The 15,242-nt window shown below is 36.1% G+C and overlaps 1 protein-coding gene across 1 annotated transcript; it reads left to right on the top strand.

Moving 5' to 3' along the window:
* The first annotated feature begins 4,937 nt into the window (after window positions 1-4,937).
* LOC132608169 (wall-associated receptor kinase 5-like) lies at window positions 4,938-8,242 on the top strand. The gene is made up of 2 exons (XM_060322243.1): window positions 4,938-5,070; window positions 7,038-8,242. Exons 1-2 carry the CDS (start codon window positions 4,938-4,940, stop codon window positions 8,240-8,242), a joined length of 1,338 nt encoding a protein of 445 aa, XP_060178226.1.
* The last annotated feature ends 7,000 nt before the right edge of the window (window positions 8,243-15,242 follow it).

Genomic DNA, 15,242 nt, shown 5'->3' with positions numbered 1-15,242 from the left:
CTATTATGTAAAAGCGGTGAGTAGGAACCCAGACAGGCTGATACCCGAGTAATTACAGGTAATAACGATGGAGGTGAGATCATTACCATTAGGACTCTGGGAATCCAGGACGGAAGGTAATTATACATAAAAGTGAAAGGTGAATATTGCGGATCGAAAAGGGCAAAACAGTAATTGTAAAAGAAAGGACGGGTTACGAAGATTCCTCGGAATCTGTAAGGCTTCGATTTACTCTAGATCAGGTAATAAAGGTTATGTGAGGAAGCGGATGCGATTATATCAGCATTAAGGCACCGAATCCCACCAAAGTTCTGAGATTAAGCGTGCTAAGCTGGGAGCAATTTTAGGATGGGTGACCCCTTGGGAAGTGTGCAAGGAATCCTAAAGATTTAGCCATAAGAGACAAATGAAAAGCTAGAGTAACCTAAAGGTAAATTAGAGTATACGAGAGGGTTGGAGATTATAAGAAGCCACATAGCACGCGACGGGCTAGATTAGAGAAGAAACAGAAAGTGCGTCACAACTCTGGAATTAGAATAGGCTTGAATAGCGTTTGGAAGTATTTTGCGGGCTAGTTGATAGTAATTATATATATGAATGTATACGATATCTCATATGTGATTGTATCGGTGGACATGTAAGTCCCAGCAACCGGCGCTACGGTAAAGAAGACATTAATCAAGTAAAGGTACCGAAGTTCGAGTGGCAACAAAAATAGATGATACGAGTGTTACAAGATAAGCTATTATTATTCTTACTATAGGTTAAGATTGGAAATTCTAATACAATGAGAGTTGGAAGGGAGATGAGGAGTAAGAGATAAACGAAGACTTCACCAAAGGACTGTTGGCGTATAAGGAGCCCCTTATAAAGGGGGGGGGGGGGGGGGGGAGAATATCATATATCAGACTCTAAAGGAATGGGCATGAAGAAAAGAATAACTATGAGAGGGACCCTTCCGAAGTAAAATGAGACCCCATAAGATCAGTTGAACATTCGAGGACGAATGTTCTAAAGGGGGGAGGATGTTATAGCCCGTACTTGTACGTTCGGATACTTTGAGAAAGTCGTGGCAAGTGAGTTAATCTAATTGTAGTCGATTTCCTCCTTCTGACAAAATCCCTTACCAACCAATCTCGCTTTGTATCTAGCATCTTCTACACCCGGGAATACTACCTCTTTTTTAAGACCCATTTGCAACCACCAGTTCTCTTCCCCCTTAGGCAGACTCACTAAATCCCATGTCTGGTTCTTGTGCAGAGACTCTATCTATTCGGTCATGGCTAAATTAATTAGCTTCACCACACATAGTAGCTTCTGTATAGCTTGAAGGTGACAGATCCTTTATTTCCTCCTCGGCAAAAGCTAATGCATAGGCCATAAGATTAGCTTGTGAAGGCCGAGGATAATATTTTGGATTAGGCTTAAGAGTTCGTTTGTCCCTTCCAGTAGCTATACTGTATGGTTCAATTTCAGGTACTACTATGTGAGCTTTTTCATTATCTGACTCCACTTAAGTCATTTGATCCTCCTACTAGGTGAGTTTCACATTTTCCTCTACTGTTTCTATTGTAAGAACTTTCTGCCCTGCAAACTTAATAGAAGTCTTTCCAGAATCAAGCATAGAGGCCTCATCAAAAGTAACATCTCTACTGATTACAAACTTAATCGGATCTAAACTACATATTCTATATCCTTTTACTTCTTTAGCTATCCCATAAATAAACCTTTTCGAGCTCTAGGTTCTAGTTTTCCATCACTTACATGATAATATGCGGGACATCCAAAGATTTTTAAGTACGAGGAACTAGACGGTTTACCTGATCATACCTCATTTAGAATTTTTAAGTTAATGGCCCATGCTAGAGAACGATTAACAACATAACAAGAAGTATTTACTGCTTCCGCCCAGAACTTGTCAGTCACTTTGGCATTAGAGAGCATTCATCGTGCTTTCTCAAGAAGAGTGTGGTTTATCCTTTCGGCTACTCCATTTTGTTGTGGTGTATGCCTAACAGTTCTATATCTCAATACACCATGAATCTTGCAGAAATTTTCAAACTCTTCATTGCAAAACTTCAAGCCATTATCTATTCGAAGACACTTAATCTTTTTGCCACACTGATTTTCAGTTGATGTCTTCCAGTTTTTGAAATTCTCAAAGACATCACTTTTAGCCTTTAAGAAGTATACCCAAACCTTGCATGAAAAATCATCAAAGAAAGTAGGAAGATAGCTTTTTTTACCCTTGGATGGAACCTGAGATGGACCCCATAAATCTGAACGAATGTAGTCAAATACCCCTTCGATTTTGTGCTTGCCGTGCTAAAGCTGACCCGTTTCTTCTTTCCAAGGTCATAATGCTTACAAAAATCAAGTTTACTAATCTTCTCACCTTTCAAAAGGTTTCGGTTGCTCAAAATTGCCAACCTCCTCTCACTCATGTGACCAAATCTCATATGCCACATCTTAACCTTGTCATCATCTGATAACTGTGAGGTTGCAGCATTCGCAATACCTAGAATGGTGCTGCCCATAAGTACATAAAGATCACCCTCTAGTTTGGCCTTTAACATGACCAGAGAACCCTTGGTCACCTTGTAGATTCCACCTTCACCCGTATGTTTGTATCTAAGCATATCAAGAGTAGTAAGAGAGATTAGATTCTTTTTCATACTGGGAACATGTCGAACATTAGACAATGTTCTTATGATGCCGTCATGACACCGTATACGGGCTGAACCAATGCCTACTATTTCACATACTACATCCTTACCCATAAGTACAGTCACACTCGTCTGCTCGTAGCTAGTAAACCAGTCTTTTCTGAAGCACATGTGAAAGGTACAAGCTGAATCTAAAATCTAATCGTGTGTCTGAATGTCATCTATTGAAGCAGTTAGCACATAATCTTCTCCAGATGTCTGAGCTACCTGAACCGTAGATGCACTGGCTGTTGTTTTATCAATCTTCTTATTCGGGCAATCCCCCTCAAAGTGACCCTTTTGATGACAACCCCAACATTCATCATGCTTCCTACTCACCCTTTTCCTAGACTTTGACCTAGCTACTGAATTGCCTCTCCCTCTTTAGTTCGAGCGATCTCTAACCGTCAAACCCTCACCATGGTCCTCTTTCTCACCATTTTTTATATGGTTTCCTAATTCATCTGAATTCAATGCATGTCTTACCATCTGTAATGTGACCATTTCCTTACTATACATCATTGAATTAACTACATCTTTGTACGTCAATGATAATAAAAACAGTAGAGTACACGCTAGTTCTTTATCTCCCACTTTAATATCAGCATGAGTAAAATTCATAGCCAATTTATTAAAAGCATCAAGATGATCCTGTAAAGTTGTACCTGTCTTCATCTTGAAAGAGTGTAAACGCTGCCTTAACAACATTCTAGTTGTTACTAATTTCTTCTGATAGAGATCTTCAAGTTTCTTCCACAAACTCGCACCTGTTTTCTTGGTACTGACTTCACATAACACGCTATCTGATAAGGATAATTGAATTGCGTTAAACGCATCCATCTCAACCTTCTGCTTCTCGACCTCTTACATATTTTAGGGATACGAGTCGTCCAAAGCATAGACTGATCCTGCTCTCCGTAACAACGTCATGATCTTGATTTTCCAGATGTTGAAGTTATTACTTTGCCCATCAAAATTCGCTACCTCAAACTTCATAGATGCCATAATCTCCTCGTCTTCTAGATCTCGCGATCTGTAGGCTCTGATACCAATTGTTAGCATGAAAATGATAAATACACAGTAATTAATGTGGTTCGGATCGATGTGATCCTAGTCCACGGAGAACGGCCGACATTTTTATTAATATCAAGGGAGAAAGTAAGTTACAAGATTGAATACTCTTAGGTTCTATGTTCTGTCCTACTTAATCCTAACTAGCATGTATTTATACTACTAGGTCTAATCGTTTCCTAGAAAGGATCTAAATCCCAATAACACTCGAAAACCAATAAAGAAAAAGTTTCCTTTTATTTCTTTCGTTTTGAGTAGGAATTGGCTTGAATATCTTCTCGACATCACAGTCACACAAATGTTATGTCATGTTTAAGATTAAAAAAAATTATAATCAATACACAAATGGTACTTATTATATGTTTAATACGACAAGTTTTAAAGTTGTAATATCTCTTTTATATTGCGTACTAATTCAACATATGTCACATAAATTGGAACGGAAAGGAGAGTAGTATTATTGTCGCGACACAAATCTGGCACCTAAGTCGTGACAGCGCAACAAATGAGCCACTAACCATTTAGCCAACCCTCTAAGCTAAAGCATGCTCGTAACGTAGATGAAGAGAAGAAAGAATAATACTAATAAAGTTGCCTCGAATGGATATTTGCAGAAGCGTAATACAATGAAGGTGAAAGACATTCCAAACAATCAAATAAGTGACTAAGTCATAGAGCACTAAAATCTGAGTACAACTGATTCGAGACGCAACTGGATAAAAAGAAAAATAGACTTAAATGAAAGATAGAAGCTGAAGCCGCCTTTAAGGTCTAGTACTGACTCACCTCAATTGAATAGGACTGACAACTGGCTGGAGTCATTGGTTAGAAGCCGGACCCTTTCCTACTGAATCTGTGCACATGCAATACTTGTGAGTCTAAAAGACTTAGCAGGATTGTTGACTCGCTTCCCCAGCCTACCCCTGAAATAAGTCTTTAAAAATCGATGGTAGTGCATACAAACACCTTATCCTAACAGTACAAGTATAGATATGAAATACAAGTAAAGCAACTAAACTGAAATCATGAATACATACAATGAAAGTAAACATGAGGTACAATTTCTAATCTGAGATGGTGCAATGAGACATCACTCAAACTCAAATCCATCTACGGGGACAATGGTATGTACGTTAACCTAGCTCAACTTAATTTGGTGTCATGAATGCATTCACTCAATCTCAACCCCCTTGTGGTTCCATGAGTATTCTCACTCAATCTCAACGCCACAGTGGTGTCATGAGGAAGCCACTCGATCTCAACCTATGCTCTGACAGCACTTACGGGGACAAGGGTACGCTAATCCAACTTAACTCAACTAAGGCACCATGAATGCGCCCACTAAATCTCAACCCTTTATGATGTCATGAGTACTCTCACTCAAGCTCAACCCCAAAGTAGGGCCCTATGGACATCACTCAAGCTAACTGACTACACATATAGACATACATCTTGCCCAGGTTATGTGTGTTACTGATATCGTGATAAAACATGCTAAACAGCTAAACAGATATCACAAGAAAGCACAAATAACTTCTGAAAGATAAGGCATGCTAAACGCCATCATATCAAATCACTAGATCTACTAGAACTATCAAATCATGTGGAAACATGCACTGAGATCCCTCACGATCAACTCTGGATATTCAATCTAGTCAATCTAGCTCATGCTTTCCTACCCACACGAACTAGATGGTTTAAATTCATACAAGCAATACATAGAATATGCTTTTAAGTAAAAGCAGACAAACTAAGACTTAAAGTTTCACTTGTCTCGGAAATGACAAACCTATACTTCACTGGAAATGCTCAAACTGCTCTTCAATGGCCTCAATCTATTCAAAATCATGAATAACATGTCCATTTTAAACTAAGGAAACGTATCCATATTTTTAAGACACCTCGGGATCAAAATTAACCCTTGGTCAACTCAAGCCCACCCTTCGAGTCAACGGTTCAATATCTAAAATTAATTACATGAACGCATTTCGCATAAGCTAGCTAGGGAATCCAATTCCATAATCAAAATCCAATTTTGATATCAATTTCTAAGTCAAATCATTGAATTTGCAATTCTATATTTAGGTCTAAAACTTCCGATTTTAGCCTTTTAACTAATCATATGATTCCACAGATCAAATTTGATGAAATTTACACATAAGCAATGGATCATGTAAGGAACCATACCTTAAATTTTGGATTGAAACTCTTATCTTTTTGTGATCCAAAATCGAGAGCTTCTTGCTCAAAAAACCAATTTCCTTCTGAAAAACACTGCTGAAATTTACCAGCATATATATTGAAAATGTATTCTTCGCGATGGCAAAAACCCTATCACAATCGGGATGGGTTAGGCTGATTGGCCATCACAGTCGTGTCACCCTTGGGCATTCACGCTGAGGCAAGATAGGACCACCTAGCAGACTCATCTTCGAGTTCGCGGCTCTCCCACTCATGATCACGTAGTACAATATTGCACTAGCAAAATCTCTGCAATTCGAAATGTGGATTCAATGGTGCTGAAACATTCCTGAGCCCCTTGGCACCTAATCCATACCCTGCTAACAAGTTCTAAATAATATTATTTGACTTATATCATATGTCGAATCATGATTTAGAACGTAGATGCTCATAAAGAGGGGTTGAATTGTTACAATTATTTACCATGCTAGAAAATGACTGAGAAGCTAAATTGCTCAGACTCTCCAGCATGGCTGCCGCACTTGTTTGAATCCTTCAAAAATACACCACTTTTGGAGGATACAACACGTACCCGTTGACATTTTTGAAGAGTCCGAGTAACATCGCAGGAAAGTATGGATTAATTCTCGTTATAATTTCATAATTTATTTGAATGATTGTTTTTCACTTCTATTCAAGATATTTTTGCAATTTTTTCTTATTTAACCAAAATTTAAATTTCAGATGGTTCTTTTATATGATGTTACATCATACACGCACAACACATATGGCAAAGCAGTACTTTTGTTTTCCGTATTATTTTGTATTACGAAATTAAAAAAGAAGAAGCTCTAATATGATGATTATGATCTACGACTCTAAACTACGTACTCCATTCAGGAGTCCGGACAATGTGTGAATAATACAGACTCTTCTTCTATATGTATTTGAAACAGCCACTTTGAACACCAACTCGTTGGCACATATATACATTCAATAGTACAATGAATGTGTACAATCCTGTACTTTTGATCTATAGTTGAAACAGACAATGAAAGTTCAATTCCACTAATTATTCAGGTATAGGAGCTGTTGGCTTTATGTCCCTAGTGATTGGAATAATTTGGCTCTATTTCAGAATCAAGAAAAGGAAATTGACTGAAGTTAGGGAGAAATTCTTCCAACTAAATGGTGGTTTATTATTAAAACACAAGATCTACTCTAACAATGGTGGTGTGGAAGCAACAAAAATTTTTACAGCTGAGGAGCTCAAGAAAGCTACAAACAATTATGCTAAAGACAGAATTCTTGGCCGTGGTGGCCATGCGATTGTATATAGAGGTGTGCTACGTGATAACCGCATAGTTGCTATTAAAAAATCTAGAATTGTGGATGAGAGTCAAATTGAGCAGTTTATTAATGAGGTGCTTATTCTGACTCAAATCAACCATCGAAACGTGGTGAGGCTTTTTGGGTGTTGTTTGGAAGATGAAGTTCCTTTATTGGTTTATGAGTACATCTCTGAAGGAACTCTATATGAGCACCTTCACAACCAACGTGGCACGGGTTGGTTAAATTGGCAAAATCGTTTGAGAATTGCCATAGAGACAGCCACTACACTTGCTTACCTTCATTCATTTGCGTCCATGCCTATAATTCACCGAGACGTCAAGTCTGCCAACATATTGTTAGATAATTCTTACACAGCTAAAGTGGCCGATTTTGGAGCTTCAAGGCTCATCCCTCTAGATCAAACACATGTGGCTACATTAGTTCAAGGTACATTTGGGTACTTGGATCCTGAATATTTTAGCACAAGTCAATTGACAGAAAAAAGCGATGTTTACAGCTTTGGAGTAGTTCTGGCAGAACTTCTAACGGGGTTAAAACCTGTTTCTGGTGATAGAAACGAAGAGGACAAGAATTTAGCTGATTATTTTGTCTCATCCGTGAATAAGAATAGCTTGTTTCACATTATTGATCGCCGCATTTTGCGGGAAGGGAGTCTTGAGCAACTCCAAAAAATGGCTGCACTGGTGAAGAACTGTCTTGAATTGCACAGGGAAGATAGGCCTACAATGAAGGAAGTGGCTATTGAACTCGAAGGTTTGAGGAAGTTAACTGGAATGTCTTGGCCTAATCAACAGGGACAGGAAAAGAATGAAGATGAATCATCAGATCTCTACACCGTTGCAACTAGCTCCAATGCGAATACCACCAATTTCTCAGAAGAATACATTTCGGCTAGTTCCCGTATGCTCTATCCTACAGATAATGACATGTAAAATCATCTGGTACTCTTCCTCCTTATCCCTAGCTATATGTGTTTCTTCCATACTGATGTAAAATAATGAATACAATTGTTATTTTCCCAGAAAGTTAGCATTTGATAAGAAATCCGTCCACTTATGGTTTCTAAATGACGCAAAAAGTGATAATAAAGATGTTAATGTTATGAGTGAGGATGGTTCTAAACCACATAAGGTGACAACTAACTCATATACATCCCTGCACTTTCGTATAGGTATTCATTAAATAGATCTGTTATGGACATAACTGGGAATGTTGTTGTTGACATAACTGGGAGAATGTTATCTAGGCAATACTTGAGGCTTAAATATTTTGGACAAGGAAAAATAGACCAAGTTACTCTGTTCAAACTCAGGTTACTCTTTTGGAATATTTGAAAAACAGTCATAATAAATTCCATCCTGTGTGCTTGACGATATTACATGGAAGAAGTGCACTTATTTCACATGCTTTGCAAAGACATGATTCAAAATTGACAATGGAATACCGGAGATCCAAGCGACTTCCAAAACACATCACAAAAGTGACAAACATGGGAAAACAAATAACACATACAATGCAACATTACTATGGCATCACTACTGTGATCACTTCTACACCACCATATGCAACAACAACCGCATTTAAGCAACCAGACTTAATGAGGATTTAATGAAAAATTAGAGATAAAATTAAAATTTAATAATTAAAATCTATGTTGCCATCTTATTCTCTTCACACTCATTGCACTAGTAAGACAAGCAAACATGACTTTCATTATAAAAACCTAATGGATGTTTTAAACCACCTAATAGATGTTTAAACATGTTTAAGGAATTAAACCAACGGGCTTTAAGGAATTTTGTGTTCAGTTACAAATCGCCGTGAAATAAATATAAACCGCTATTGTATAATATTATGCAACGGTTATTCCAGCAGTTCGTCTAAACCGCCAGAAAAGGGTTTTATGATAGCTTATCAGTCGACAGGTCTAAACCGTCACTAGTTTTAAATTGCGGCAGTTCAAACCGCCGCAAAATGAAGGAACCAACCGACGTGAAGAAGCGTTTTTTCTGTAATGACAATTCCCGAAACGTATAAAGTTTTAAATCCTCAAAAGTCTTGAGAAAAGTTTAAATATCTCTCTGGTTTGAAGGTGAAAAAGAACACAATAAACTTGCTAAATGAGACAGAATACAGTAGCAACCTAGCCACTTACATACAACTCCTCAAATCAAATAACAGAGTTAATTTCTTAGATTAATTTCTTAGATGATCATCCAAATTACGTAAAGTACTTAGTAAAATAGCCTTTATATTTTTTATGACAACAAAGTCACAAAGTATATCCATATTCCTTTAAAATAACTTAAGCGAGAATTAAACTAGTTAGCACTCATTTTAAAAGGCGCTGTATCCAAGATCCAGATATAAATCAAAAGGGATCTTCCATAATAATTTTTTTTTTCAAAATCACACATCGAGAAAAGACAAATTCAACTTTCAGTTGAAACATTAAAAATTAGAAATAAAAAAACCTATTATAAAACTATATAATTGGAAATAAACAAGAGAAGCAAACTAATAACTTTGTAGAAAGGAGGAAGAGATTGTATTTCACTTCTTGTTGATATCTCTTCACAAATTGAGAACTTAATCATCTATTTATAGAGATGGTAAATCTCTTGATGAAGTCATCAATGACAACACCAAGAGTTAAAATCAAACTTGTGTTGCTTCATTTTCTTCATTTCATACATGCCACCAAATGTACATGTACCTATCCTTATTTAGAACATGTGAAAAACCTAGGCTATATGGACATTCATATATATATATATATATATATATATATATTTTACAACACTTCCCCTTGGATGTCCATTGATAGATAATATGCCTCGTTAAAACCTTACTAAAAAAAAAACCAGTGGGAAAAATTCTAGTGAAGGAAAAAGAGTACATATTTCTAATAATATACATTTTGGTTGCCTCATTAAAAACCTTACAAGAAAAACCCAGTGGGACAAAACCTTGTATGGAAAAAAGAGTACAACATGTATTAACTCCCCTTGATGAGAACTTCAGTCCAAATATTTGAGTCTTCGCATTCCAATCTTGTGCACCATCTTCTCGAAAGTTGCGGTTGGTAGAGACTTGGTGAACAAATCAATCATATTATCACTTGAACGAATCTGTTGCACGTTGATATCACCATTCTTTTGGACCTCGTGTGTGAAGAACAACTTTGGTGAAATGTGCTTTGTCCTATCTCCTTTTATGAACCCTCCTTTCAATTGGGAAATACATGCTGCATTATCTTCATATAAGATTATGGGTATTTTATCACATTTCAAACCACACATTTCTCGAATGAGATGTATCATTGACCTCAGCCACACAACTTCACGGCTCGCTTCATGAATAGCTATTATCTCAGTATAATTTGATGAGGTATCCACAATAGACTGCTTTGTAGATCGCCAAGATATGGCAGCGCCCCCACAAATAAACACATAGCCTGTTTGAGATTTAGCTTTGTGTGGGTCAGATAAATACCCTGCATCGGCATAACCAACAAGATCGGGACTGCAATTGCTAGAATAAAATAAGCCCAAATCGATAGTTCTCTTTAAATACCTCAATATGTGTTTAATTCCGTTCCAGTGTCTCTTTGTAGGAGCACAACTATGTCTCGCTAACACATTAACTGAAAATGCTATGTCAGGCCTTGTGGTATTGGCAAGATACATTAGTGCACCAATTGCACTAAGATATGGTACTTCTGGACCAAGAATTTCCTCATTCTTTTCTTGAGGTCGGAACAGATCTTTATTCGCATCAAGTGATCGAACAACCATCGGAGTACTTAATGGATGTGCTTCATCCATATAAAATCGTTTCAACACTTTCTCTGTATAGGCAGATTGATGGACAAAAATGTCATTTGTCAAATGTTCAATTTGCAAACCAAGGCATAATTTTGTCTTTCCAAGATCTTTCATCTCAAATTCCTTCTTTAAATAATCAATTGCCTTTTTGAACTCTGCAGGAGTTCCAATAAGGTTTATGTCGTCAACATATACAGCAAGTACAACAAACTTCGGTCTTACTTTCTTTATAAAAACACATGGGCAAATTGCATCATTTGTATAGCCTTCCTTTAACAAATATTCACTAAGGCGGTTATACCACATGCGCCCGGATTGCTTCAAACCATTAATAGATGACGTGCCTCGTTAAAACCTTATTAGGAAAAAACCCCGTGGGAAAAAGTCCTAATGAAGGAAAAAGAGTACACATATCTAGTAATACGCTTTGAGAGCTGCATCATTAAAAACCTTGCCAGGAAAACCCAAATGGGACAAAACCTTGGTCAAGGGAAAAAGAGTACAGTGCGTATTTGCTCCCCCTGATTAAAGCATCACATAATTCTTGACGATGATGTAACAAATCTTGTATACCAACTTATCATATCTTGAGATTGACAGAGCTTTTATCAGATCTGTCAAATGACCATTTGACGAACTGGTTGATGATCTGCACCTTCCTTTCTCAGATAGAGTTGCATCATCGCCGTATAATATTGTTACAATCAGGACAAGTACATCATGACTTGCTTCATAATCTGTTGTTTTCTTTCTATGATTTGACTGTCATGACAATAATCCTTCATGGAAATAGATAACACATCTGGATTGAATTCTTATGTCGATCAGATGAATGCCCTGTATGTCCAAAACACTTGACAGTATTGGTTAGGACAAATATATTCATGTCAGGGCTTTCATTTGCAATATGCAGTTGATCTATTTCAATAACTCCATGTTGGAGTAAATTATATCATGCCTGTAGTTATAGCAAGATATATAAATGCATCAAATGCACAAATATATGGTACTTCAGGACCATTTCAATTTTCTCATGTCAGCAGATATAATCAAGTGCTTTTGGAAACTCTTCAAGAGCTCCAATAATATTCAAGTCATCAACTTGCATAATAATATGAAAGATTCTGATTATCATATAGAGACAAGGGTAAACATGATCTTATTGGTACCCTTCGTCAATAAATATTCATTAAGGCGATTTCAGTACATCAGCCTTGATTCATTTAATCCATTTAAGGATTTATAAACAAGTTTCCCAAGAATTTGTATATGCTTCAGGCATTTTGAATCCTTCAGAAATTTTCATATAAATTTTGTCAAGTAATTCATATAGGATGTGAAAACATCTATTTCTATTTAAATGATATGACATCTTCTGGTGTCTGGACAGCAGGTCAAATAAGCTTTATGCTTATCAAGATGCGTCATTTCACTTGATAATAATTTCTAAGTCAGCATGCTTTAATAGACGTAGGATTTAGATCCTCACAATCTTTTACAATATTGCGCTATATTGTATCAAAATATTGTCGACAAGATATCATGTTGTATCGGTTCGCAATTTGACATAACTTACTGAGATCTCATCACTTCATTATTTTCAGGTACCTGAACCTCGCATAAGGTTTCATGAAGTGTTATGTCGTCGGCTCTTCAAGAGCACTTTGCCTCCTTATTATGATCATTTGCTCCTCCTTTTTTTTTCAAGGATTATTATATTTGAAACCGATTGGTCTACCATGCTCCATGCATGTTGTAGACTCTGTCCTTCAGGGACATTAGGAGCATTTTGCAGATGAAATATGAAATAGTTGGGTCAGCAAATGCTTCCAGCATTTGACTTGAATTATCTGAGGATCATACTGATGATAATTCACAACATATTTCTTAGCTGCTTATTCTCTCCCCCTTATTTTAGTGACATATGTCCCCATTTTCTTTGGGAAAATCCATCTGTGTGCATCATGGTATATCCATTAATCATGTACCACACATCAAATGCTAAAAGATGGAAATATCTAGTTCCTGACCCTGAACCAAATATGAGGGGAGAATTTATCAAAATTTATTGATCTGAAGCATACAAGTGTTGTTGTATGCAATATATCATATCTCAGACTAACATCTGAAACTCTGTTCTCATAAGCAATGGTTTAGCTGTATTATGGAGGCATCTAATGTCAAACCAACTTAGATATAAACCAGCATTATCAAGATGATTGTCTTGATTACATATTCTGAAAATTGTGCTTCCAACTCAATCATTTTGAGCAAGCAACTTCGTAAATGTCAAACTGCCAGTTGACAATAAGCATACATGTGACTGTCTCATAGATGCATCTATTTAAGACGTCACATTATAGGTGAAGGGGCCCACATTCACCTTTTATATTTTTCAAAATTTTGGGGATTCAGTCCCAACATTAGCTGGTGTAATCAACTTATCATGAGAACAAACAACACAAACAAATTCTTAAAGAATCTTCTAGTTCTTCAATATGTTTTTAATACTCAATTAGCACATCAGATTTAGGACGATCAAAATGGTCTTGTCAACTGATAAAATTTTCTGTACCCGTAAACTTCAAGTTTACTATGACGAGTGCTATTTCTTTTAATAAACTTCTGGTTTAGTATTGCATGAAATTGTATATCAATAAACTTCTGGTTTATCGTGGTATGTGATCTCATCATGCTCGGGTAACATTGCACTTGTGTATTTCTTACCCATAGTAACTTGAAGATATTTAATATTCCGATCATTTGTAGTCTCAATATGATAACCATTTTTATTGTTAGTAAACTTCAGGTCTACTACAGTGTTCCGATCGTACCAATTACGATCTACGATGAATGGTATTATCATATATAACATCTTCAAGAGAATTCAATTTATTTATCATAATCAGATATTATTTGGACATTGCTAGTGTCATGATACTTGTAAATAAATAATTATCTCTTCTGGAGATGGATCATGATATTTTCACAATCAAATGCACGTTTTATATTTATAGGCTTTACTACATATTATCACATTCACTTCAGGGAATGGATCTATATTTATAGCTTATATCAAAAGTTCTCATTCTTAAAAAATGGAACACAATCATCTGAACGTGTAGGCCTTAAGCATATCAAATTGTGATAGCTTAAAATTTCTTTTAAGATATTGCTACTTCAGGAGCAAATCGAGATATGCATATAATGTAGAGATTTTTCTCTAACATATTTTCAATATAAATCACAATATGGAGGCCTATATATGAATCATCACTTCCAGTGATCGTGATCCATAAATATAAATAAATTTAGTGATACTTTAGACTTGTGAAGTATGAATGTCACTTCTGGGATCATTCTAAAAACAAGTACCAAATTAATCACGATATACGCATATATAAACATAGCATGTAACATTAGAAGTGAATTAAAAATATTAAACCAACAATAATAAGCAAAAAGGCTCAAATCACTTTACCTGTGATGGAAACTGTTTTTATTATAAGATACAAGTATAACTTACTAGATACCCAAACCTCATGAAGAATTGCAAACAATACTTGATTACATACACCGTCGTGAACCGTTTCCCGGATGATTTATAATTGCAACTCCTTAAATAACAAAAACTTCTGCATAAGTATATTATTTTAGATGGGTAAGACAATACCTTGATTTTCTGTAAGGCATGGATGACACAAAGACGGTAGTACCGATATGGGCTAAACTCAAATGAAAGATTAGAGACTCGTGCTGATAACTTGTTATAAAACTATATAATTGGAAATAAACAAGAGAAGCAAACTAATAACTTTGTAGAAAGGAGGAAGAGATTGTATTTCACTTCTTGTTGATATCTCTTCACAAATTGAGAACTTAACCATCTATTTATAGAGATGGTAAATCTCTTGATGAAGTCATCAATGACAACACCAAGAATTAAAATCAAACTTGTGTTGCTTCATTTTCTTCATTTCATACATGCCACCAAATGTACATGTACCTATCCTTATTTAGAACATGTGAAAAACCTAGGCTATATGGACATTCATATATATATATATATATATATATATATATATATATATTTTACAACAAAACC

This window comes from Lycium barbarum, chromosome 8 (genome assembly GCF_019175385.1).
Source record: "Lycium barbarum isolate Lr01 chromosome 8, ASM1917538v2, whole genome shotgun sequence".
Lineage (NCBI taxonomy): Eukaryota > Viridiplantae > Streptophyta > Magnoliopsida > Solanales > Solanaceae > Lycium > Lycium barbarum.
Note: the sequence above shows the minus strand (reverse complement) of the source record. Positions and strands in the feature narration are given on the sequence as shown.